This window comes from Lynx canadensis, chromosome C2, assembly GCF_007474595.2.
Source record: "Lynx canadensis isolate LIC74 chromosome C2, mLynCan4.pri.v2, whole genome shotgun sequence".
Classification (NCBI taxonomy): domain Eukaryota; kingdom Metazoa; phylum Chordata; class Mammalia; order Carnivora; family Felidae; genus Lynx; species Lynx canadensis.
Genome location: NC_044311.2, coordinates 31,892,315 through 31,917,960, shown reverse-complemented (window position 1 = coordinate 31,917,960; position 25,646 = coordinate 31,892,315). Strand labels below are relative to the sequence as shown.

At 37.1% G+C, this 25,646-nt stretch overlaps 2 protein-coding genes across 6 annotated transcripts in view; one reads left to right on the top strand and one right to left on the bottom strand.

The window, feature by feature from the left end:
- Positions 1-17,475, top strand: part of MSL2 (MSL complex subunit 2) — a 35,333-nt gene extending 17,858 nt beyond the window's left edge. For 2 of the 3 annotated variants that reach the window (XM_030330473.1, XM_030330471.1), the window contains exon 2: positions 14,393-17,475. In XM_030330473.1, coding sequence (XP_030186333.1) covers positions 14,473-15,984 — 1,512 coding nt within the window. In that variant the 5' untranslated portion in view covers positions 14,393-14,472 and the 3' untranslated portion in view covers positions 15,985-17,475. Of the gene's footprint in view, positions 1-14,107; positions 14,282-14,392 lie in introns of all 3 variants that reach the window. The other variant, XM_030330472.1, reaches the window with a different exon arrangement.
- A 4,163-nt stretch (positions 17,476-21,638) lies between these two features.
- The window catches only part of PPP2R3A (protein phosphatase 2 regulatory subunit B''alpha), a 217,902-nt gene continuing 213,894 nt past the window's right edge, over positions 21,639-25,646 (bottom strand). For all 3 annotated transcript variants that reach the window (XM_030330466.1, XM_030330468.1, XM_030330470.1), the window contains one exon: positions 21,639-21,771. In XM_030330466.1, the coding sequence (XP_030186326.1) occupies positions 21,639-21,771 (133 nt within the window). The remainder of the gene's footprint in view (positions 21,772-25,646) is intronic.

Sequence of the window (25,646 nt, the reverse complement as noted above, 5' to 3'; positions counted from 1 at the left end):
TACTAGTTATTGTTTTGAAAACATTCTTTACATCTTTAGTTTTGGAGTGTAATTTTGGTGCTGTAATTCAGAGATGTAAAAAAGGTCATAGAATCCTTTTTTAAAGGGGAGTGGTAGGCTCTATCTATCACAGTAAGTGTCATGTAGCTGGGCCTCAGAAATTGTTTAATGGATTGAGGAAAGAGAAATGCTTTCTTAAATGAAGGTAGCCTAAAAAGTTAACTCTTTGGCAAAGGTGAAGAATGGGGATATTTAGGTCAGTGGGTTGGATTATGGAAGGATTATTGAGACCTTATGTCAGACTTTTGACACTGGTTAGAAGTGTATTTTCCCACTCCTTACGTGTACATTAATACTGCTTTTGGAGACTGAATGTAGGCTGGACTATCTCATTTTAATCATAGTATGTATTTACTTATGTATGTAAATACGTATGTATTTACTTATTTACTTATTTTGTATGATAGGTTATATGTACACATTTAATGTATACACAGAGTCTTCATTTAAGGTTTCTAATGTTGTAACTTCTTAGACTGGTACGTAGACTAAGCTTTTTTGTTGGAATCTCTTTGTAGGAACATAGTGCAATGCTTTATATAGCATATGTGTTCACTTGGAACATTTAAGCTTAACTTTAGAAATTGAACTTCAGGGGCGCCTGGGTGGCGCAGTCGGTTGAGCGTCCGACTTCAGCCAGGTCACGATCTCGCGGTCCAGGAGTTCGAGCCCCGCGTCGGGCTCTGGGCTGATGGCTCAGAGCCTGGAGCCTGTTTCCGATTCTGTGTCTCCCTCTCTCTCTGCCCCTCCCCCGTTCATGCTCTGTCTCTCTCTGTCCCAAAAATAAATAAACGTTGAAAAAAAAAAAAAAAGAAATTGAACTTCGTTAGAAATTGAAGTTGGTGTATAGAGAATCCAGGCAGGACCCTTGTAGCCTCAGTTTCTGTGCAGTAAGGATTTCCTGACCCTCACAAAACTATTGTTGAGCATCCATCCTCCCCTTACTGTCACTTTTTCTGTCCTACCCCACCCCCCACTATCCATTATTGCCAGTACCCATGCCTGTTTCTTCTTTCCCTTCAAAAGGTTTCACATCTTATGGTTAATTATTGATTCTTCTATGGCCCAGTTTCAGTGATCATTCTTTTTGATGAAGGAAACTGAAATGTCTCAGTGGATGTCATGGACTTAATAGCAGAAGTAGGGATGATGCTGGGTAAGTAGAAAAAACCCTAGGTTGGGAATCAGTAGATTCTGCTTCTATTTCTTATTGTCAGTAACAAGCTATGTAATCTTATGAAAATCCATCTGGGTTAAAATGGCACAAGTTGATTTCCAAGGTCGCTCCCAGCTCTAATGTGCTTTTTGTAATCCATTCATTGTACTTTATTAGGTGCTGGCTTATGTGCCAACATGGGCTTAAAAATAGAGAGCTAAATAAGTTTCTAGCCTTGAATGAAACCAAGTGAATGGTGACAGTATATTGTGAGAAGTGATAGGCGACTGTGCAGAGTGCTTTTTAAATAAGCTGCGGGGTAGGAATTAAGGAACGCTTCCTCTTGGAGGTCATATTTGAGTTGATTTTTAAGAATAGTTTACTTCACAAGGAAGGAAGGACATTCTAGGAAAAGCAGTTCACAGAGGAATGAGTAAGCATGGCATGTTTTGGAGTGTCCAGTGGTAGCTGAGGATGGAATATGGAGTTTGTATGGAATGGAATGGAGATGGAAAAAGCTTAATGGTATGAAGTTTTGGGTGGGGAGGTTTGGTAGGGGCCAGATTCTGAAAGGTCCTTGGATTTTTAAAGGCTGCTTAAAGGTTTTAAAGGCTGGTTAAAGGTTTTTTGTTTTACATTTTTTATGTCTTTATGAGGGGTTTTGAAAAGAGAGACAAAATCAGACTTGTGTTCTAGAAAGATTACTTGGTGGTAGTGTGGAAGGTGGCCTGGAGCAGGTGAAGTCAAGGCAGGAAGAGAAGCTAGAAAACTTGCAGTATTCAGGGTGAGAAATGATGAGGGTTCAGTTAAGGCAGGAGTAGTCATGGGGATAAAACCTGAAGGGTGGACCTGGCAGACTTAGAAACATGCAGTGAGACTCTGGAGCCCAGCTGTGGAATTCTGGTGAAGAGACTAGATGGTGTATCAAGTTTATCTGGTTTGATTTCTGGGTGAATAATGTCAGCATCCAAGAGAATAAGGGATGCAGGAGGAGGAGCAGGTTTTTAGGTGGGGGGTTAGGGGAAGTATGTTTATATTTCCCCTTGTTAAGTTTGAGTGATCAAAGGAGAGATGAGATTCCTGGTAGGCAGTTAGATAAATGGGTCTGGTCTTAGGAGAGAAGATTAGAGCCAGAGGTAAAGATTCAGTTTATAAATGGTAATTGAACCAGCTTTATGGGCAAATCACTCTGGAAGGAATGTGTGGAGCAGTTTTTAACTTGGGGTATCGTATCTCTCCTTCAGAAAGATTCATGATCCCTATGAGATTCCATACAGCAATTTGTTTTTTTGCCTGTGTGTATAATGAGATTCTCAAAGGGGTCTGTGAACCAAGATTACTGTGGAACCCTGGAATGGAGTAAGAAGGATGGATCTTAATACAGAAACATGGGGGATACTGAAATTAAGGAGACAACAGAAGAAGAAGATGTAAGACGTTGAGGAGACAGTGTTAGGAGAGAACAGAGGAGAGCAACCCTTCCTTTTAAGGAAGAATGATCAACAAGAAATGCCCATTGGTTTGAGAGCAGCAATTTTTACCTTCCTTTAGAAGATTGAGTCTAGGGAAATACTTTAGTATATGAACAACTGGAAGGGAAATTGCTATAGGGAAGGAACGTTGAAAGTAGAAATGTGAAAAGGTATGAATAGTTAGGTGGGTAACTGATGAAGGGAGGATTGGAGCCAGAGCAGTAGAGGATGGAAGACTTATCTTGGAGGAAAGAAGAAAAGGGTGTTTGTGTGTGTGTATGTTGGACAGGAGTGGGTGTGAGGACAGTGGGAAGTGGGGAAAGAGGGAGAATATTTAAATATGTAAAGCCTCTGGTAATTTGCACATTTATTGGATTTTATTTTGAAACTTTTATAGAAAATTTCAACATACCAAATAGAACTTTCTGTGACCTCAATAATTAATGATAGCCAACGGTAAGACTTTTGATACACTCTATGAATCTTGCCATAAAATCTTATAATCATGAAATTTTAGGACTGGAAAGAACCTAGATAGTCCCTTTATAGCTTTAATAAATGGAGGACCAAGTCTCTTAATTTTTTTTTTTTTTTTTTTTGAGAGAGCAATTGGGAGCGGGGGAGGGTCAGAGAGAGAGGGAGACACAGAATCTGAAGCAGGCTTCAGGTTCTGAGCTCTCAGCACAGAGCCTGACAGCGGGGCTCAAACCCACTAACTATGAGATCAAGACCTGAGCCAAAGTCAGATGCTCAACTGACTGAGCCACCCAGGCACCTCAGGCCAAGTCTCTTTTAAAAGCACATCATTATTATTCATTACATATATTTACTCAAAATTGATCAGATTTGGACAGTTAACAGAATTAACTAATTATAATGAATGTCATATATGCACTACCCAAATCCCCACTCAAGATTGAAAGACTTCATTCTCTTAATCACTGAGAGTGTTGCTGGGGCTGTCAGACCTTCCTGGAAATTGCCCTTGGACGGAGAGAACCTCTCAGTCAAGCTCACACCCCTTCCTGGGAGTAGCCTGTGTCTGAAGACCAGTCTATTAAAGACCTGGGTCCCTTGCCTCAACGTAGGGCATCCTTAAGCCCCATTTAGTTCTGAGTTTCAGAGCTTCCAGTGGGGTCATCTGAGGCCTTTGTTGTGATTCTATCCCAGCCTAACTTGATCTTTGTCAGCTCCTTCCTTTTCCTTCCTTTCTCTGCAAGTGGTAATCCTGAGTGCCCCAGGGAAACTTCTGGCACACTTAAGAGTTTGAGTGGCTAGGGACCTGACTTCCAACACTGATGAACTTTAAAATTTCTTTTGATTTATAACAGATTTGCCAGACTTTAAAGGATTAACATCTACCAGTTTTCCATGTTTCTGGGAAATATCCAGGCAAATGTTGAAAGATAAAATTGTGTAGTAATGTAATAAAAAATTTAATTTTATAGTGCCAAACATACAGAAAAAAATCATTAGGACTTGTTTTAGGATGGGATAAAAAGAGGAATACTTTCTTAAACATGTTGAACAAAGATCTTGGCATTTAGTTAGCTTTTTCCCTCCTTCTCCCATCATTCATTGTTTGTATTTCTGCTGTCTTGTTTTTATTGCCTATGTAAATTGAAAGTTGACCTTCACCCCATTTGAGATCAGACTCATGTTTTCATTGATTTTTCTTGAGAATTTTAAAAATATGGCCAATTTTTCTTTTGTGGTCATACTGTAGAGAATGGAAGTCTATGAAGTATATTTGAAACAAATACGGTTAGATTGAGTCCATACAAAAGTTTTTCCCTCATGGTTGAGGAAAGATGTGCCTAGCAGAATCCAAGACTACATTCCTAAACAAAATACTTGATTTTCTGCCTGCAGCATTTTGAGAGTGCCTTTCCAAGATCAAGTGTGCCACCTGTCATCATTCAGTCAAATGTTTTGTCATTGCTATAAGTTACCATCCTGTCTTGGATCCAAAAGCTTCAGAGCAATGTCATTTGGCTGGCAACAACATTCTTCTTCCTTTTAATAAAGCTCCCCTCTCTTTGTCAGTATTTCTTTTTGTTTATGTGACTGTAGACATACTCAAGGTGGTCAGTGAAGTTATCTGTGCCATTTGGAAAGGAATGGCTGATGAAATGTACCTTAACTTATTCAAAAGTAATTACTTGATTCAGTAATATGCGTGAAACTGGAAAACTTTCTATTTAAGAACTCTACTTTTTTTGAGTATTTTAAGATAACCAGTTAGTACTATTTTTTTCTTAAGTTTCTTCAGGAATGATTTTAAGAAAATCTTGTGGAATATAATGATTTCATTTTAGCAAGTAAAGTTTTGTCATTTATTCTTTTCTTCCCTTTGCTTTATAACTTTAGTAAGAGTTAATGGTTGCTTTTTTTTTTTAATTTTTTTTTTTCAATGTTTATTTATTTTTGGGACAGAGAGAGACAGAGCATGAACAGGGGAGGGGCAGAGAGAGAGGGAGACACAGAATCGGAAACAGGCTCCAGGCTCCGAGCCATCAGCCCAGAGCCCGACGCGGGGCTCGAACTCACGGACCACGAGATCGTGACCTGGCTGAAGTCGGACGCTTAACCGACTGCGCCACCCAGGCGCCCCAATGGTTGCTTTTTATTTTCTAATTAGTTTTGATATGGGTCCATTTGTTGGGAAGCAAATTTAGATTGTTAGGGAAACATTTTACTGAGTTAATATATAGGAATGTATCTTTTGTGGTATCTCTTCTGTTTTATGTTGCTTGCGTTATCAGCAAAAACAAAAAACTGCTTCCTGTCTTTTGTAGGATGCCACATGTTTTACAATTGATGGGTTCTGTACTATTTTAATTTTTCTCTTTCATTATTTTGGTAAAACTGGTTGAGGTATTATTTAAAAAGATTGATCTTTTTCTCCCCTCTTCCCAGATATTTTCCCATATATATAAGTATTGTAAGATTTGTGTCTTCTTGTGGATTCCTTGAGTATTTAATATTCTAGTTTCCAAGAATGCTTCTTGAGAAGTGGTATTATGGTTTTAATCATTAACCATGACCTGCCTGTGTGCATTTTTCACTTTCTGATAGTGGCATTTCAGGATGTTGTTCATGTGAGTCTTTGGCTAATTTTTCCTGATCCTCAAGTATCATCTCAGATACAAGTAAGATTTATATAAAATTACTTGCATTATATTTGAGGTTATTGATTAGGCAATCCTTGTTGCTATCATAGAAGCATTTCTGGGAGGAGTTCTGGAGAGGGGTTGGTGATAAATACAGAATGTTTTGGTTCTGATAAATGCTCTTTTTGTGCATATGCCATTTTACTTAGAATTATATGATCCATTTTTGTCAAATGCCAAAATTAAGCCATTGAGATAGATTAATTCCTTAAACCATTTTCTGTTTTTTTTAAGTTTATTTATTTATTTTGAGAGAGTGAGTGCATGCTGGAGGGAGGGAGGGAGAGGAGGAGGAGAGAGAGAGAGAGAGTAAATCCCAGCAGGCTCTCCACACTGACAGCTCAGAGTCCATTGCAGGGCTCAATCCCACAAACAGTTGAGATCATGACCTGAGCCAAAATCGAGTCAGATGCTTAACTGACTGAGCTACCTAGGCGCCCCACCATTTTCCATTTTTTTAAATCAGTTTTCGTTTTACAGAAATTACTTACATTGGGATCTTTTTTTCCCATATAAACTCTAAAATGAGAACCAGTGATTCTTTAGTCCCTCTGTTCATGTCTAATTTGTTTATATTACATTTTAACCTGTAGTAGCTTTTGCCATTGTAGGTTTTATTTTATTGTTATTGCCAGTTCCAGTGTTCACTGGATCATTTTTTAGTCATTAACAACTTTTGCTAAACATTTGAGCAATAACCAGTTTTTCTTTTTCTTGTGTCCCCTCTCTGCACTCCCTAAACTTAATTTTCCCCAGTAATCTGGTGAAAATATTAGTGGAATTAAGTGCTGTCACAGTTAAAGTGGAGAAGCAGATCTTGCTTTTGTACCTGAGTAAGACCTAATTTACTTGGTAGTCTGCATGTCAACATAAAATGTATAGTATGGCTACTTTTACCAGTGGTATTTTGAAGTGAATGAATTGCCAGTTAGTTGCTTTTTTAAAAATTGGGATCATTTATGTGTTTAGAAGAGTTTGCTCAGAGATTAATGATATTCTTGTTTGCTTATGCCAGGGAGGAGTACCTTTTCCTTGAATGGAGAAGGGGCAAGCTGATGTGGGACCTAGTTAAAATGTTTATTTATTTTGGTGGTGGTGGTCTTTCAAACTTAGGCTGCTCTGTAAATCTTGATGCATTTATTCTCTTCAGTGGTAGGGATAAAATGCATGGCAACCAATCCAAATGCTAGCTTTGATATACTAATACTGAAAAGTAATGATTTGAATGATGTATGTTAAATCTGTGGGAAAGTTTTATGGCTAAAAAGCATGTTTATTGAGAAAAGTATAATTTATAAAATCTGTTAAAAAAATTTTTTTTAGCGTTTATTTTTGAGACAGAGAGAGACAGAGCATGAACGGGGGAGGGTCAGAGAGAGGGAGACACAGAATCCGAAACAGGCTCCAGGCTCCGAGCTGTCAGCACAGAGCCTGATGGGGGGCTTGAACTCAAAGACCGCGAGATTATGACCTGAGCCGAAGTCAGATGCTTAACCGACTGAGCCACCCAGGTGCCCCTATGAAATATGTTTTTGATGGCTTAATTAAAGCCCTTTTCTAGTGCTTTAAAAGTTTTTTCTCAAAGCTAAGTATGGCTTAAAAATTACTTAGATTGTTGATTTAGGTGTGATAATGTTATTGCAGCTTAGAAGAAAAAGTATTTTGTAGTGATTAATACTGATGTATATATATAGAGAAGTGAATTAACGATCTGGGACTTGTTTGAAATACTTAACAAAAGGGTATATGAAGCAAATGTAGCATAATCTGGATAATTATTAAATTTGGGTGGTAATATATGAGGGGTAATTGTACTATTTTCTGATTTTGTCTGAAAATTTTATTGTAATAAAAAGTTTCACAAAATTAAGAACATTAAAAAATCTGGTATTAACGTATACTAGTAAATTAATTACATGTAGTTCTGTATTCCCAGAAATTCCTAGAATTGCCATTGTGGTGATCTAAAACTAAGACTTAGTTTCAAATTATAATTGGCTGATTTGGGGATGGGAACAGTTAATAAGAGGGAGAACAGATAAACAATTAGTAACTTTTTTTAGTTGAGAAGTAAAAATATGAGTATTGAGTCGTTAGTCTTTTGGGGTCAGTATAGCATCATTTAATGTTTAAAACAGAGCACATATTATCAAATTCATTTAGTTACTAGACAACTTGTATTATGTAAAGGAAATATTTCCTGTGATATATTGCAGGTTCAGGATTCAAGGCAATGCAGTGAGAAATTTTTCTATCACGAACAATACATTTTTTGAAATCAGATGTGTTTTTTTGAGCAAGTTATTTTTTGCACTTGAATGTGAAACTATGTGGAATATGATCAAAGCTAAAATTAAACTTTGCAAATTCTCCCCAGTTTTTTTTTAACTTAGAAAAATTTTTTAACTTTGTTTATTATTATTATTTTTTTTTAATTTTTTTTTTCAACGTTTATTTATTTTTGGGACAGAGAGAGACAGAGCATGAACGGGGGAGGGGCAGAGAGAGAAGGAGACACAGAATCGGAAACAGGCTCCAGGCTCTGAGCCATCAGCCCAGAGCCTGACGCGGGGCTCGAACTCACAGACTGCGAGATCGTGACCTGGCTGAAGTCGGACGCTTAACCGACTGCGCCACCCAGGCGCCCCTTAACTTTGTTTATTAAGAAAAATTGTTTATTTTTGAGAGAGAGGCAGTGTGAGTGGGGGAGGGGAAGAGAGAGAGGCTCTCTGAAGCAGACTCCAGGTTCTGGGCTGTCAGCACAGAGCCTGACACAGGGCTTGAACCCACGAACCATGAGATCATGACCTGAGCCGAAGTTGAACGCTTAACCGACTGAGCCACCCAGGCACTCCAAGTTTATTTATTTTGAGAGAGAAAGAGCACAAGTGTGCACGAGCCAGGGAGGTGCACAGAGAGAGTGAGAGAATCCCAAGCAGGCTCCCCTGTGCTGTCAGTGCAGAGCCCGCTGTGGGGCTCAAACCTACGAACCGTGAGATCATGACCTGAGCATCAAGAGTCAGATCCTTAACCAACTGAGCCACTCAGGTGTCCCTCCTCCTCAGTTTTTATAGTAGAGTCTGCAGTGAGTGATAACATTTCCCCTTGATTCATAATGCCCATCCATTTTATTTTCTATGATAAGATGTATTTTTACAGTTGTAGAAGTGTTATCTAACATTTCTTTTTTTGGATGGTGGGGAGGAGTTTCCTTGGGGGCATATAATAGGTATATGGCTAACACTTACCTAACTCTAAGAACCCCCTGAATCTTTTTCAATTCTTCCTCCTATTGCTGGAGCTGCCTTTGTTGTGAAGTGTAAAGAACCCTCTGGGAAGCTTTTGGGAGTTAGGATGATTAGCTGAGTGCATAAAACAAGATTGCCTAAAGGCATCTTTAATGGTACATTACAGATCAAAGTATTTGTGTTGGGGAATGATTGGATATCCAGTAGGTAATATGAAACCAGGTAATGGAGATTCTTAAGAACTCAGTGGTGGTGGAATACTGAATCAGAGTTTTTGGATGTTTTCTAGTCTATTTTCAGTTCTCAGTATTAGACATACTCTCCTAATACCTCAGAAAGGGATACAAAGATGTGTAAGTATAAATCCTTTAAGGTGTTTGGTATTTCAGGGGGAGTTTTGATTGAAGTGACTGTTGTAAAGATCAGTGATAGAATGAAGGCAGTACTTACCACTTAGCTTGTACAATTTGCATATTATTAGGGGTTACAAAATGATGACATTCAAATTATATCATGTGTTCTTCATTTATTAGCTGCATTATTCCTGTAAAGAGAAACTTTTCATCTATGATTGGGTTACTTGGTAGTGTAGTTGATATATAGTTAAGTCAGAATACTTGAAGAATGCTTGCTCTTTATTTACCACTTTTGAAAGTAATGAGCTGATTCACTAGCATCCTGAAACTGAGTTTTCCTTCCTTCCTTCTTTTCTTCTTCCCTCCCTCCCTTAAATCCATCCATGAACTCAGAGATTTGAACTTTTTAGATATGCTTCATTCCATTTTATTTATGCATGTTCAGATTTGTTCATGTTTGGTCAGCAGGAACCTCTTCAGGTTTGCTCCTGAGTCCCTTTAACACAGTTATGATCTTTGATAATTTCCTTGCTTTCTAGTAACAAGGTAATCAAAATTCATCTTGTCTAATTTATGTCACAGTTCTGGAAACAGTTATTTGTCCAAGAAGCCCTGATTCCTTTGAAGAGGAAATTGTTTTTCAGTACCATTATCTGAGTTTATTGCTACTGGGGTTAGTCCCTTGCTTCCAGGCCTTTTCAGTGTGTAGTGCTAGGAAATCTCCATATTTAAGAAGAAAACATGAATTTATACTGATAAATCAATTGAAATTCAGAACTACAGGATTTTCTGCTTAACTTTTTCTATCTTCTGACTTCTTCCTACTACAAAAACCACAAAAAAACAGACTTTCAAGGACATCCACATTTACACATCAACACTTTCACAGTAACTACTGACGCTTACCAACATTGCGATTACTGAAAAAACAAAACAAGGATGCTAGGATTAGTCAGTTTTCTGTGTTATAAAGTCATTTAAAATAGTTAATCTTTGAATGGTTATACCATCAATTTGGTATAAAATTATAATTACTTGTTTTTCATTTTTAGGGATTTCTTTTAAAATTTTAGTTTGTGGGGTACCTGGGTGGCCTTGGTTGAGTGTCTGACTTTGGCTCAGGTCATGATCTCATGGTTCGTGGGTTCTTACCCACATTGGTTCTTACCCATGTTGGGTTTTGCACTGATATTGCAGAACCTGCATTGAAGAAGTCTGTCTCCCGCTCTCTCTCGAAAATAAATAAACATTAAAAAAATAAACAAAAAAAAGTTTGTTATATAATTATGTAAAACATTTACATGGTTTGTAAGTTAAAAGCTACAAAACAGGTTAAACCCAGAATAGTGTAGTTCTTTCCCTGTTTGCTTTGTTCATTCTCTCCAATAGGTAGGGTATTCTTTTAACCTTACAGCTTATTCTTTTAAGCATATACATATATATCTCTATGTTCATATCTTCCCCATCCTACCTTAAATAAATTCAAGGGTATTTATTCTAAGAAGTCTTATATTGAGTGGAAGGTTGGATTTCATAACTACTGGTGCTTTGTTTTTTTTGTTTTTGTTTTTTTAATTTTAGAGTTGTGCAACCATCACCCTGCTAGGATATTAGAACATTTTCATCACGGCCAAAAAGTTCCATTGTGCCCATTTACAGTTAATCCTGGTTCCTGGTCCCAGCCCTAGGCAGCCACTGTCCACTTTTCTGTTATTTCTAGATATTTTATATAAATGAAATAATACAGTAATGTACTATTTTACATCTGGCTTCTTTCACTTAGCATGTTTTTAAAGTTAATCATGTTGTAGCATGTATACCAGTGGTTCTTTTAATTGCTGAACAGTATTCTCTTGTATGAATATATACATTTTGTTTATCTTACCAGTTGATGGACATTTGGATTGTTTCCAGTTTTTGTCTATTGTGAGTAATGCAGCTTTGCATATTCACATTTATATGGATGTATATTTTCCTTTCTCTTTGAGAAGGTTCCTAGGAGCAGAATTCCTGGTTTATATGGTAAAATGTATGTTTAACTTTTTAAAGAAACTGCCAGACTGTTTTTCAATGTGATTTATACTTTACATTCTTACCAGCAATACAGAAGGGTTCTAGTGTCTCCACATCTCTGCCAACTGTTGGTGTACTTTCTGTCATTTTGAATTTATCCTTTCTAATAGGTGTGTAGCAGTGTGGTAAGGTTTTACTTTTAATGATATTGAGAATGTGTTCATGTGCTTATTAGACATTCATTTTTTTTTGGTGAAATGTTTCTTTAAATCTTTTGCCCATGTTTAAAATAGAGTTGTCTTTTTACTCATTTGTATGAAATGTTTTAATATGTTATAAGCCCCTTATCATTTACTTTTTCAAATTTACATTTACAAATACTTTTTTGTATATACAAATACAAATGTATTTACAAATACATTTACAAATACTTTTTCACAGTCTGTGGATTATCTTTTCATTTTCTTAATAGTGTCTTTTGAAGCACACATTTTTAATTTTGTGGAAATCCATTTTATATTTTTTTCCCTTTTGAAGATTGTGTATTGATGTCACATCTAACACTTTGCCCAACCCAAAGTTATGATTTTCTCCTGTGTTTTTCTTCTAGAATTTTAGGTCTTACGCTTAGGTGTTTGTGATCCATTTTGAGTTAATATTTGTGTGTGTTGTAAGGTAAGGATCTGAACAGTTGTTGGTTTTTGTTTTTGGCATTTGAGTATTGAATTGTCCCACGTGATGTGTGGAAAATACTCTCCCTTTTGAATTATCTGGGCACTCGTTGCACAAATCATTTGACTATAAATGTAAGAATTTTCATTCTGGACTCTTTTCCATTGATTTATATGCTGATCCTTTTGGCACTACCACATTGTTTTGATTACTGTAGCTTTAAAGATGATTTTGGAATTTGATAGAATAAGTCTTCTGACTTTGCTCTTTTAAAAAATTGTTCTGGTTATCCCAGGTCCTCTGATTCCCTAAGAATTTTAGAAACTATCAATTAAAAAAAAAACAAAACAACTCATCTGAGATTCTCATAAGGATTACATTGAATTTATAGATCAACTTGGGATGAATTTTCTTTTTTTTTTTTTTAACTTTTTTTTTTAAACCTTTTTTTAAACATTTATTCATTTTTGAGAGACCTAGACAGAGCATGAGCAGGGGAGGGGCAGAGAGAGGGAGACACAGAATCTGAAGCAGGCTCCAGGCTCCGAGGTGTCAGCACAGAGCCCAACGTGGGGTTCAAACCCACAAACGGCAAGATCATGACCTGAGCCAAAGTCAGACGCTTAACCATCTGAGCCACCCAGGCGCCCCGGGGTGAATTTTCATCTTGTGTTTAACCTGGGCTTATGCAGCCTCAGGCTGCTAAGAACTGTGCTGTTTGCCTTCTCCAGCTGAGTAGCTTCCGAGAAGTCACTTTGAGTGATCATGTCTCTGGGTCTTGGCTTTATCCTCTGCACTAAAAATGGAGTGAGTCCCCTGCCATCACAGCAGCTTCTGGTCCTCATAGGGTAACACTGATGGAACTGGGTGGTGGTCAGGGAGAACTGGGCAGCCCCAGACCAGAACACCACAGATTCTCAATGTTGTTAGTTGAAATCAAGCTTATTTTATTTTATTTTTTTATTTTATTTTACTTTATTTATTTTATTTTTTATTTTTAAAAATTTTTTAATATTTTTACTTTTTTTAAATTTTATTTTTTAAAATTTACATCCATATTAGCATAAAAATCAAGCATTTTTCAAACATAAATGCTTCTCAAATAATTTTATGTCTTTGGAAATGAAAATGACTCATTTTGTAAAAAAAATTTCAGGTTTATAATTGCTTTTAAGGGAGAAGGTTTGCTGATTCCACTTGCCTATAATTCAAAGTACCTTCTTTCCCATGCCTGAGTCTTAAATTACATAGTTTGTATGAGAAAATAGGTGCTGCTTTGATTTTAGCTAACTATTTGTCCTGAATTGAGGACCAAGCACATTGCTTCTTTGAGGAGTAGGATGGAAATAGGGACTGAATCTAGTTGCTTTCCCCTTCCTGACACACAACCTACACAGGTCATTTTTAATTTGGGAGTTATATCTGGTTGGAAGACTACTTTCACTTTTATACGATACTGCTTTACTTCAGATATTTGTGGTTTATGACTAGGATCGTTTTGTATTTTGTCAGAAGAATTTGAGTCAGGTAATATGCCCCCTTTTTCCTCTTGAAACATTTAAACATAATTTTTTTTTGTCCATTGTATTTTGATTTTCTGTAGGAGAACAATTTGAGTTTAGTGTAGTACTTCCTTTTTTCTTTTGATACATGAACATAGTTCTTTTTCATCTTAACTATATTTTAATCTTTTCTTAGTTTATGATTAGTGTATATAATGTAAAATGGTTTGAAATTATACTTTTTTGGGTGAAGATGCCTTGGTACTGACTAATACCCTTCAACAGAGTTTAATGAGGGTGGGGACTAAGTGTCTCTCTTTCCCAATGTTTAATACAAAATAAACAGTATGATTTTGTTAAGTACGTTGTAGCATTATTGTGTTGCGTTAGGTTGAAGTTCCAAGGGTTTTAAGCTTAGTTTGTGCTTTTGGTGACTGATCTTCACCTCTTTATAGCCTTTGGAGAAGAGCATAAGAAAGTGGACCAGAACATACTGTTTGGGAGAGAAACATAGAATCAAGGAAGATTCTGGTTTGAGATAAAGGAATGGGGAATATGGCATGGAAGTGAAGTACACTATTGAGTATTTTTCCATTTCCTGTAAGATCTGTTTTTTGTTACCTGGTCTGGTGAGTTTAACCCATCTCAATAGATTACTTAAAATCTCATCTTAACTTCAGTATATGAAGTCATAAGTTTGTTTTACTAAAATCTTTGCTTTCCTCCTTTTTCCCTCTTAGGACATTTGCTACAAGATCCTATTGCACCCACCAACTCCACCTGCCAACATTATGTCTGCAAACCTTGTAAAGGCAAGAAAATGATGATGAAACCTTCATGTAGCTGGTGCAAAGACTATGAGCAATTTGAGGAAAACAAGCAGTTAAGCATCCTAGTGAACTGCTACAAAAAACTATGTGAATATATAACACAGACTACATTGGCACGGGATATAATAGAAGCGGTCGACTGTTCTTCTGATATTTTGGCTTTGCTTAATGATGGATCATTGTTTTGTGAGGAGACAGAAAAACCCTCAGATTCATCCTTTACTTTGTGTTTAACACATTCCCCTTTACCTTCGACCTCAGAACCCACAGCTGATCCTCAAGCTAGTTTATCTCCAATATCTGAAAGCACCCTCAGCATTGCTATTGGCAGTTCTGTTATCAATGGTTTGCCTACTTATAATGGGCTTTCGATAGATAGATTTGGTATAAATATTCCTTCACCTGAACATTCAAACACAATTGATGTATGTAACACTGTTGACATAAAAACTGAGGATCTGTCCGACAGCTTGCCACCTGTCTGTGACACAGTAGCCACTGACTTATGCTCCACAGGCATTGATATCTGCAGTTTCAGTGAAGATATAAAACCTGGTGATTCTTTATTACTGAGTGTTGAGGAAGTGCTTCGCAGCTTAGAAACTGTTTCAAATACAGAGGTTTGTTGCCCTAATTTGCAGCCCAACTTGGAAGCCACTGTATCCAATGGACCTTTTCTGCAGCTTTCTTCCCAGTCTCTTAGCCATAATGTTTTTATGTCCACCAGCCCTGCACTTCATGGGTTATCATGTACGGCAGCAACTCCGAAAGTAGCAAAATTGAATAGAAAACGATCCAGATCAGAAAGTGACAGTGAGAAGGTTCAGCCACTTCCAATTTCTACTATTATCCGAGGCCCAACGTTGGGGGCATCTGCTCCTGTGACAGTGAAACGAGAGAGCAAAATTTCTCTTCAACCTATAGCAACTGTTCCCAATGGAGGCACAACACCCAAAATCAGCAAAACTGTACTTTTATCTACTAAAAGCATGAAAAAGAGTCATGAACATGGATCCAAGAAATCTCACTCTAAAACCAAGCCAGGTATTCTTAAAAAAGACAAAACAGTAAAGGAAAAGATTCCTAGTCACCATTTTATGCCAGGAAGTCCTACCAAGACTGTGTATAAAAAACCCCAGGAAAAGAAAGGGTGTAAATGTGGGCGTGCTACTCAAAATCCAAGTGTTCTTACATGCCGCGGCCAACGCTGCCCTTGCTACTCTAACCGCAAAGCCTGCTTAGATTGTATATGTCGTGGCTGCCAAAACTCCTATATGGCCAATGGGGAGAAGAAGCTGGAGGCATTTGCTGTGCCAGAAAAGGCCTTGGAGCAGACCAGGCTCACTTTGGGCATTAATGTGACTAGCATTGCTGTACGCAATGCTAGTACCAGCACCAGTGTAATTAATGTCACAGGGTCCCCAGTAACAACGTTTTTAGCTGCCAGTACACATGATGATAAAAGTTTGGATGAAGCTATAGACATGAGATTCGACTGTTAAATCAGTGGGTCTTTAAACCTACCTCTGGTAGGGAAATAGCTACAGTTTTACGGCAGCTATGGTTTTGTTGGTTTAACTTGCCGGAGCTCCTGCATATAGATCACTTGTATCAAGTGTTTTCATTGCTAAGTTATATGTGTTAGTGTCGGGGAAATAGTTTGCAGATAATGGAGGAGTAACCCTACAACTATATGTCCTTAGTTCTTACAGAACCTCATAGTTTGAGAACAAATGCTGATGCAACTGATTTATACAAAATGAACTTTGGCAAGGAAAATAACATTAACCTCATTGTTTATGGTCATGCTTTGTGCATAATCAAAGTTTATGATTAAAGTGTAAGGAAGTGGTATCTAGTCAGTCCATAAAGATTGTGCTAATATTTTGTGAAAAAGTAGCCATTAGTTTGTTCAGGAGACTCAGTGCTGCCTTCAGATGCTATTGATGTTTCTCCTGTTGAAAAGCTGATGTGTCCAGCTCAACCTTTGTGCTGATGTAATACCATTTCTGATCATGAAAATTGGCTACTGGTGTATGTAGCAGTTGTTAAATCAGCAGTATTATGAAAGAAAATTTGCCCCTCATTAGAATGTTGAAATCTGTCTTTTAAAAAGTGAACAAACTGAAATTCTGTCAGACTGCAGATGTTTAGCTGTTTATGCTATAGAACTCTTCTGAGTTGAGTCCCTTTTATAGTTCACGTCTGACTCATTTCTAGGAAAAAATTTGAAATCCTTCCTTCACTTTTAGCAATGTTATGATTAGATAAATGAAGTGGAGAAGAGCAGTTTTATTCTGAAGGTAATTTAGATTATAAAATGTGACAGAATTTTAAAAAAAATTATAAAAATTTTTATTTAGAAGTTGGGATTTATTTAAAATAATTTTGGAATAATGCCCCAAAACTTAACCAGATTTATGCATTGTATTTATTGCTATTGGCCACTTCTTTGATTCTTTTTTTTTTTTTTTTTTTTTTTTTTGTTCCTCTGATAGTTTCATCCTCTATTTTGAATATGCCCCTTCTCTTTTCTTTCTCTCTCTTTCGGTGCTATTTGTTATGAAGGCTTCTTTATAGAGGCCAAATAAAAATGCCTTTTTATGAAGCCTGTGCATTTAGGTAGGTTTGAAGCTAGGAGGTTGTTGTTTTTTTTAGAATGCTCTTTTGCATGTAAAGCACAAACTGTGTTTCAGTTTAAATGCATGTCTTCCCTTTAATTTTTATGGGGGAGACAAGTACAAACATTCTGTTGAAGGGAAATCTAGTCAGTTGCTTGAAAAGAGCACAGCCCAAACAAAACAAGGACTGACTAGGTTGTAAAGAAATGACCTTATGATTTAAAAGAAGAATTGCTGCTTTGACAGTGCTTATTTAAAGAAAAATACTGCTGGAAAATTTCAAATTTCTACTACGTTCACCATCTCTGATGAGATCTGACATGTTGAAGTTATGTTTTGATTTGGCACACAGCATGTTCAATGATGGTTACTCACCTAGTACAAGACATGGAGAAGAAACCTTTGGACACAGAGCAGATGACACCTCCTTCTGTTTTGTAGTGTATCCTGGTGTCATTTTCTGTGAATGTGGTCAGGTAGAGTTGTTTTTGTTGTTGTTGGGCCTTTTTTTTTTTTTTTTTTTTTTTTTTGTTTCTGTTGTGGGGGTGGGGGTGGGCTAAAGCCATAGGAAGAAAATGTGATGTATGTGTCCAGTATGTACTATTTTGTTTTTGTTTTGCAAGAAGAGTTGAACTATTTTTGATAACAAGAGTAAATGGTGGAAAATGCTTCTTAGTTGTCTTGTCTTTATTTGCTTTCCAAGTTTTGGAATTTTATTTAATTCCTCTAAGTGTTAGCAGTGTCTTATGCAACATGTATTTGCCTAAAGTTTGTAACAGTTTTGTGTTGAACTCAGATGCCCTGCTATATAAACTTGTAAATCTGTTCTTTATTCACTAATGATCACTGCAAAAATGACTAGAACTGAGATTGTACACATGGATGATTAGGATATATTTTGCAAATCTCCCAAACTTTCCTAATATTATGATCTTAAAATTCATAGAATACTTTATTGCTTCCCAAGTTTGATAATTTTAGTTTTGTGTTTTTTGATGCATGGGAGGTTGGCAATATAGACAAAGTGGAAATCATTAGTATGTGAGGGCCTTGATTGTTATGTAATATTGCCAATGATGAATTCAGGTTGTTTTTAGCACAAGTTTCTCTTTTTTATGCTGGTATTCTCACTGCCACATTTTTGGAAACCTGTATTACACCTTAATTCTATCAATAAATGTTAGTTTTCTAATTCTATGTTGTAGAATACTGAGGAGTTTGGGATAGCATGCTCTGAATGGCCTATATTATATACATCTGGGGAAGAATAATTAATTACAGTGCCTTGATTTTTATATTGTTTTTCTTTATACCATGAGTTATTTAGGAATGCTGACCAATGGCTAACTAGGGATGATTAAGAAATTATTACTGAAGTAACTGGATTTACTTTATCAGGATTTGAAACCACCAAAACAATAACAGCTTTTAATATGACACATCTACATTTGTTCTTTGAGTCTTTGTTATTAATGTACGTAATCAAATGATCTTTCACCTTAGTTGATAGAGAATTTTTATAGCTGGTGATTTATCTTTTTGGTTAGCTTCATTAAGTCTACATTTCTGTGCAGAGCTATAATATGGATCTAGGATAAAGAATTTCTTTTTGTTCTTAGTATTCTTGAAACAATTCTGTGGTGACCTTGAAGAAAAGTCTTAGATGAAAAATAAAATTTTCTTTCCCGTATCATAGGTGACAAATACAAAAATGCTTTAGAGAATACTGAGTTCAAAGTATAGTGTTGGAATCTAATACTTGGATGATATTTTAACTTTTCTCCCTCCTTTCTAAAAAAGTTTAGGTACAGTTTTTTAAAAAGAATACATTATATACAAGGCTAAAGTTTTTGATCCTTGTAAACCTCTTATTCCCAATATCTAGTCCTCTTCCTTATTCCTCTCCAGAGGAAATCCCTTCTCAGTTATGAGGTGTTATCCTTCTAAATCTTTCTTTATAGTTTTCCCCAGGGGTTCAAAGAGTTATTCTTTGAAACTCAAATTTACAGTGTTACTCTCTCAAACATAAAAATGAGTTGCAAGGGTGAATAAAACCAAAAGTGTGTAGTGATTATCTTCGTGAACATGGTTCATATTTGACAACTTGTCTTTATTTAGTTTTGCAAAAAGGGAAAAACAAAAACAAGTCATGCAGGTTTCTCCACCCAAACACACTTTAACATTTCCAAAAACTGAGCAAATGCCTTACCTCATTAGATTCTAGAATTTTATAAATACTTTGACACGGTGACATAGATAAGATGCAGAGAAAATACACGGAATTTCATTAGTTTGATTACCTCGGCAATTAATGTTATGAAATTTTTCATTGACTAGCATTAAGACCATGATAACCTTCAGTTTTTATCAAGGAGTCAGAGATACTGTAAAAACTTGAAATTTCCAGTTGGGCAGTAATGATTATATTTAGTGAAATCTTTACCAGAAAGTCATATATATACTGTCCTAGTTCTCAGAATTCACATTTCTTGCATTCAGCTCTTAGGAGTACAGTAAAACGCTTCTGTCTGAAAATATGATACTTTGGGTAACCTAAATTAAAATAGCTTTATCTTAAATGGAATGATACTGTTAGCTGCTACTTTTTATAATTACAGACTTTTGAAACAAAGTACAGACCAAAGTAAAAGCAAGAGGATTTCAGTAAGGAGACACAAGGTACAGAGGTAAAAAGCCAAATAGTATTAAAAAAAAAAAAATCAAATGTATATTGAATTTTTTTACTTTTTGTTGAGGCTTAGAAATATTTTAGACCATTATGGATAATAAAACCTTTAAATCCTATCTTGGCTAATTAAAAATTATTTTTAATATTTTATGTGAAATAAAATTGCTTTCTCTCCCTGGTAAAAGGGTGGATGAGATAGATGGTAAAGTTCATGTATCACAAATACATAAACTTTTAATCCTAATTTACTAGTCTATTTAAGTTACTGCATATAATTTTTCCTAAAAATTTAGTCATTTTTAAGCTTTTAGTTCTTTGTGAACTGTTAGATACCAAATTTTAATATTTATGCTTTGTGTAACAGTTAGATGGAAGATTAGTTCTGATCATAAAAGGTAAAATAACAGCAAACTGTATCAGTAAAATAACTTTCGGTTGATGGTGCATTTCCTAAATTGCCCTTATCTCCACTTTTTGCCTACCATAGCCCAAGGTTTGATTTTTTCATTGTTTGACTTTTCATACCAGTAAGGGGGAACCAAAGCAGGGTGGCAAGGGAAGCTATTCTGACATTCAGGACTGTGGTTAAAGCAGAAAACCCAGGGAAAAGGTGATGACTTTGACAGAGATAGTTGTTAAAAAGTTTCTTGGGGGTTTCTTTCACTTACGCTATTAGAAATTTCCATCCTTTTAAATAATTTATTTTCAGTTTTTAAGGATATTGCAGGATTTGGCTGCATTGTGGCTTGCTAAAAAAAAGGTAGAATTCTGTAATGAACACATCTACTATATAGTAAAGATGAAACTGGTTTCCTTTATGGGTGGCATCATGGTTTTCTTCCATTTTTGTGCTAAATGTTGAGGTGATGGAATATTTGAAATAGTTTGTTTTCAACACGAATGGATAATGTTTAGATTGAGGCCTTTACTGTTGGCTTAGTGTAATATTCAGTGATGAATACATCTAGTAAAAATTTTCATGTATCACTAAGTCTTCAAGTAGGCCTTCTGATAGGAAGTGTAGATGGGGGGGGCATCAACTAATTTGAGGATTAATAAGTCATTCAGTAATTCTCCACAAATGTTAGATAAGTTAAAAGGAAATTTTTTCAAGTATGAGTCAAATTCTGTAGTTAGAAGTGTTTTTCATCCTATTTTATATAAGATCCACAGTCAGGATGGGGAGAGATTATGCAGAGCTTGCCAGCAAGGTTGGAAGGCCCAGTGGTTACAATACCTGAGGATGTAAAGTGACTAGCAGTTTGGCAGGTCATTGTGAAATTACGTTAAACCAAGTAATAAGTTCAAGATCTTTGAACTCCAGTACACATATTAAAAAGTCTGAGATGTTCTGGCAGTGCTTTTATTACCAGGGGTAAGTCACTTCTGGAGGCCCTTTAACTGCTTTCTCAAGTTCCAGAGTTTTTCTGACTCAAGTTTTCTGCAAGTGAAGGCTTCTTCTGGGCTCCATAGGAGCCCTGAGGGACCTCAGGGATGCTGGACAACAGAGGCAACTCCTGCTTTTGTGCAGAGAATTGTGCTTGGCACTGTCCCCAAGAGATCGCTGGTACATTCAGGGGTGAAGAGTGCAGATTCACAGACTTTGGAAGGTGATGTATATCACTGTATTTGTTTGGAGAAAAAGGTTTGTAAGGGGTTCGAGGCAAACTGGAGGAGTCCCCCAAATTGAGCATGTGTATCCAGATCTATTGCTTAATGTCTTAAAGTTCCTAGTGCAGATACACACTTGCAGAAATCAAAGCCTTTAAAAAGCAGTATGCAAACTGGAGCATCTCCACAAGAAAAAGATTTAAAATACATATCTCTTTCATGTAGATCTTGGCAGCTATTCTTCATCCACTGACTGAAGCTTTCCACATTTCTCTGAAAGGCTTGAGGTTACTATTTGACTTTTATTGCCTTTGTTTCCAATTTCAGAGGGAGAGACAGGTTCTTCCGTTTCATAATCTTCAAAGGAGCTGAAAGAACAAACAAAAGTGAGTTACCGATTGTTCAAAAAAAAACTTCGTTGTTTGGGTAGAAGTCAATATGGCAAACTAGAGACTGGAAACCACCAGCTTGCAAAAGTACCCTCAGTTGCTAAATGACAGTTGTGAACAACTGAACCATGCTGGAGGAGACCATGGTTTCATCTAGAATAGAAAACATACTTTCTGTGTTCCTTAAAGCCCAAGTTCATGTTAGGATTTGTTGAAAATGTGCTGTATCTAGCTTTCCCTAGGAGCGCTGGTATGAATGAGAGCATTATGGAGGCAACTAGGTTAGGGAGGGTGTGAGGTCCATAAAGTACAACTTTATATGACTGCCTTCATTGAAGTGGCTTTCATGCAGAGTGGGGAATGTTCAGCTCAAATTGCTTTATAGCTTCTTTGGTTTCCAAGAAGTACATTTAGATGTGCAAGTGCGTACATAGAGTAGGTTAAAGCCTATTCATGGATTTCCTTCCATTCTTTACAGAACTCCCCAGCATATTCCCTCTGCCTACTCCCCTTAGAAGTTCTTGGAATCCCCTGAGTTCCATTATTTTCCAGGCTATTCTTGAGGGTGGCCTTAAGCAGGGATGACAATATTATATCTAGTGGGAATGATGGCTGCTTGAAGTATTGATAAATAATATGCTGAGGCTACATCTAGGCCCAGAGAAATATACATGATAGTTATTACCAATGTTTGTTACAGTATTTGGCATCACCAAGCTTATTAAAACCTTACCATTTGCAAGGACTTTTTACACAGTATCTGTGCAGAAATTCCTGAACATAATAGTTCTTTCATCAAAAAGGTACCAAGGCTGGCTAATGTAACCTGTGGTGAGACAGGTATACCCAATAGTAGAGGTGGTACCTATTCAACTCTAAAACATTTTTGAATAGAGGGTAGAGAATACTAAACCAACAAACAAAAAGCCTAGCTGATGTTTAGAAAACTTCTTGAGTACCAATTCATGATCCTATCAAATATTATTTACAACATCATTTTGCAGAAATACCCCATTCTATACTTTGTTTTTACTCTTCTCCCCATCTCCTTGAGGCCTCAGTGTAACTGGCATCTGTTGGATAAGGCGGCAGAAGGGAGGGTAACTTCGCTTTAAGGGTTGATGGTTGAGCCTCCATTACTGGACCAAAATTCTCAAAAGCTAATTCTGGCAATGCAGTGTCAGATGTTGTGCTTATTTCCTGTCAAGAGTGAAAGACATTTTCTTCTCAGTGCAGATCTGGGAGTAAGTTCAAGAGGTCTGAACTGAGACTCGTTCAATAAATATCTAGCCCCTTCCTACCGAGCTTGTACTATAATGGAGGCCATCTGGAATAATGGTTAAGTGGTTTACAGCCTTAGAGCATGGGCTTTGGAAAAGTCAGGTTCCAATCTCAGTTTGATCACTTAATGTTATTTTGGGTATGTTAACACCTCTTCATCAGTTTCCTCAACTAATGAGGTAATAGCAGTTCCTACCCCCTCATAAGGGTCAAGTGGAGATTGGGTGAGAGGACCTACTATTTTCATGATAGAGAAGTGTTCGGGCTTACTACTGGAGCAGGATGGTGACACCTAATCCTATTAAGGGGTCAGGGTCACATTGTGTATGTTATTTGTGAATACAAATTTTTACAAAAGTATTTTTTCCCATTGTAGCCTCATACCAGAAATGGGATTTCTAGCAATGGATTTGATCCAATCTAGTACCTAAAGATATCCTAATGCCCTGTGGGTTGCATACAGAGGAAAGCCACCTGCATTTCTTTTGCACTTTCAAGGCACCAAGTCTGGATTGAGGGAGCTCATTTAGAATCTTTGTCTTTTTTTTTTGTGATGTTTATTTTAGAACATGAGCAGGGAAGGGGCAGAGAGAGAGACAGAATCCAAAGCAGGCTCCAGGATCTGAACTGTCAGCACTGAGCCCGATGAGGGGCTTGAACTCATGAACTGTGAGATCATGACTTGAGCCAAAATCAGATGCTTAATGGACTGAGCCACCCAGGCACCCCTAGAATTTTTTTTATCAGTGTCCTGGAGACTTTTCGTACTCTACCTCAGTGTTTCTCAAATGGAGGCGATTCCCCCCACTCTGGGACATTCGGCCATGTCTGGATGCATGTTTGATGGTCACAACCGGGTGGGTTCTCTACTGACATCTAGTTGGTAGAGTTCAGAGATGCTGCTAAACATCCTATAATGTGCCAGACAACACCTCACAAGTGAATTATTCAGCTTAGAACATCAGTGGCACTGAGAAACACTGCTCTAACTCTTGCCCCTTCAGTGTTAATGCATCCCCGAATTCTGGACTAAGCTCTTCTTATTTTGTACTTCTCTGGACGGTCATTCTTTCTTATGGCTTTATCCACCACTTGTTTACCTGCAGTTTCTAAATGTACAAATCCAGCCTCAGCCTCTAAGCTGGAGACTGCCATGTATCCAACTACCTACTCTTACGGCCCTTCCATTATGGCAGTATATACAAAGCTGAACTCCTCCTTCCCACACCCTGGCTCCACCATAATCTACCCCTTTAAAGCCAGAAATCCAGTGATTCCCAAGTTTCTCTTCCCTCCTTTGCCTTCCCCTTTTCAAATCCAGCCAGTTTCTTATACCACTTAGAATAATACATGGACACAGTCCTGCCCCTCTCTCCCCATTGCCACTGATTTAGTTCAGGGCACTGTATTTCATTGCTTGGATTGCAATAGTTTTCTAACAATTGGTCTTCTGCCTTCACTCTTGCCACATACCCTTTGCTATTGCCATACCAGGCTTTTTAGCTTGTCAAAATGGGTTCTGGTCTTGGGACCTAATGCCCTTGTACATGTTCTTCTGTGGCCTGCAGTGACCTTACCTTTTGGTTAACTTGTTCTCATCTTTTAATCTGAAAGGTCATTTAAAAGTTTCTTGGCTCCCAGTGCCTGAGTAACTACCATCTCTTTTGTTAAATTTTTGTTTAAATTCCAGTAAACGTAGAGTGTACTATTAGTTTCAGGTGTTCAATATAGTGATTAAATACTTCATACAATGCTGGTGCTCATCACAAGCACCCTCTTTAATCCCCATGACCATCTCTTATTCAGATGTTTGCAATGGCTTCCTTATTAGTCTCCCTGCTTCTATTCTTGTACCACTAGCAATTTGAAGATTACTATCTTCAAAAACTGGAAATGGGATTATATTACTTTCTTAATTCTTTTTCAATAGCTTCCCGAGGCCCTGCATGATCTGGCTCCTGTGTATCTTTCCAGCTGTATTTCCCTATTGGTCATTATATTCCAGTCATACTGGCCTTTTAAAATGTCCTCAACACACTGTTTGTTTCCTGACTCAGAGCCACTGAATATATTTTTCCCTCTCCCTAGAACATTTTTGCTCCCTGCTTTTTTCAGAGCGATTTCCTTCTTAACCTGTAGGTTCTCATCATCTCAGGAATTTTTCTCAGCACCCTAAATTGTAAGTCTCTTTCCATTATTGGCTCACTCTGTTTCCTTCACAATTACATAATTAAATGTCTGTCTTCTCCACTTGATTATAAAATATCCATTTGCCAACTCACTAATTTCCTTGGGCTATAGAATAGTGCCTGGCACTAGATGCTCAAAATGATTACTAAAAAATGATGTCCTAAGTAAGGCTCTTGTGAAATGATACATTGAGTTGTCAGGGAAGGCTGAAGTCAGTAAAATGGTGAGAGTGCAAAAGTCATCTTGAAGTCACTTAAGTTAGAACTGTGAGAGTCTAAACTTTATCCTGTTCTCTAGAAAAATTCCTGAGAGAGCGAGCTGATTCTTTCTAAATGACCACTTCCAGGTTTACTTGTAGGTAACTGGGATTCCTCTGGGCACAA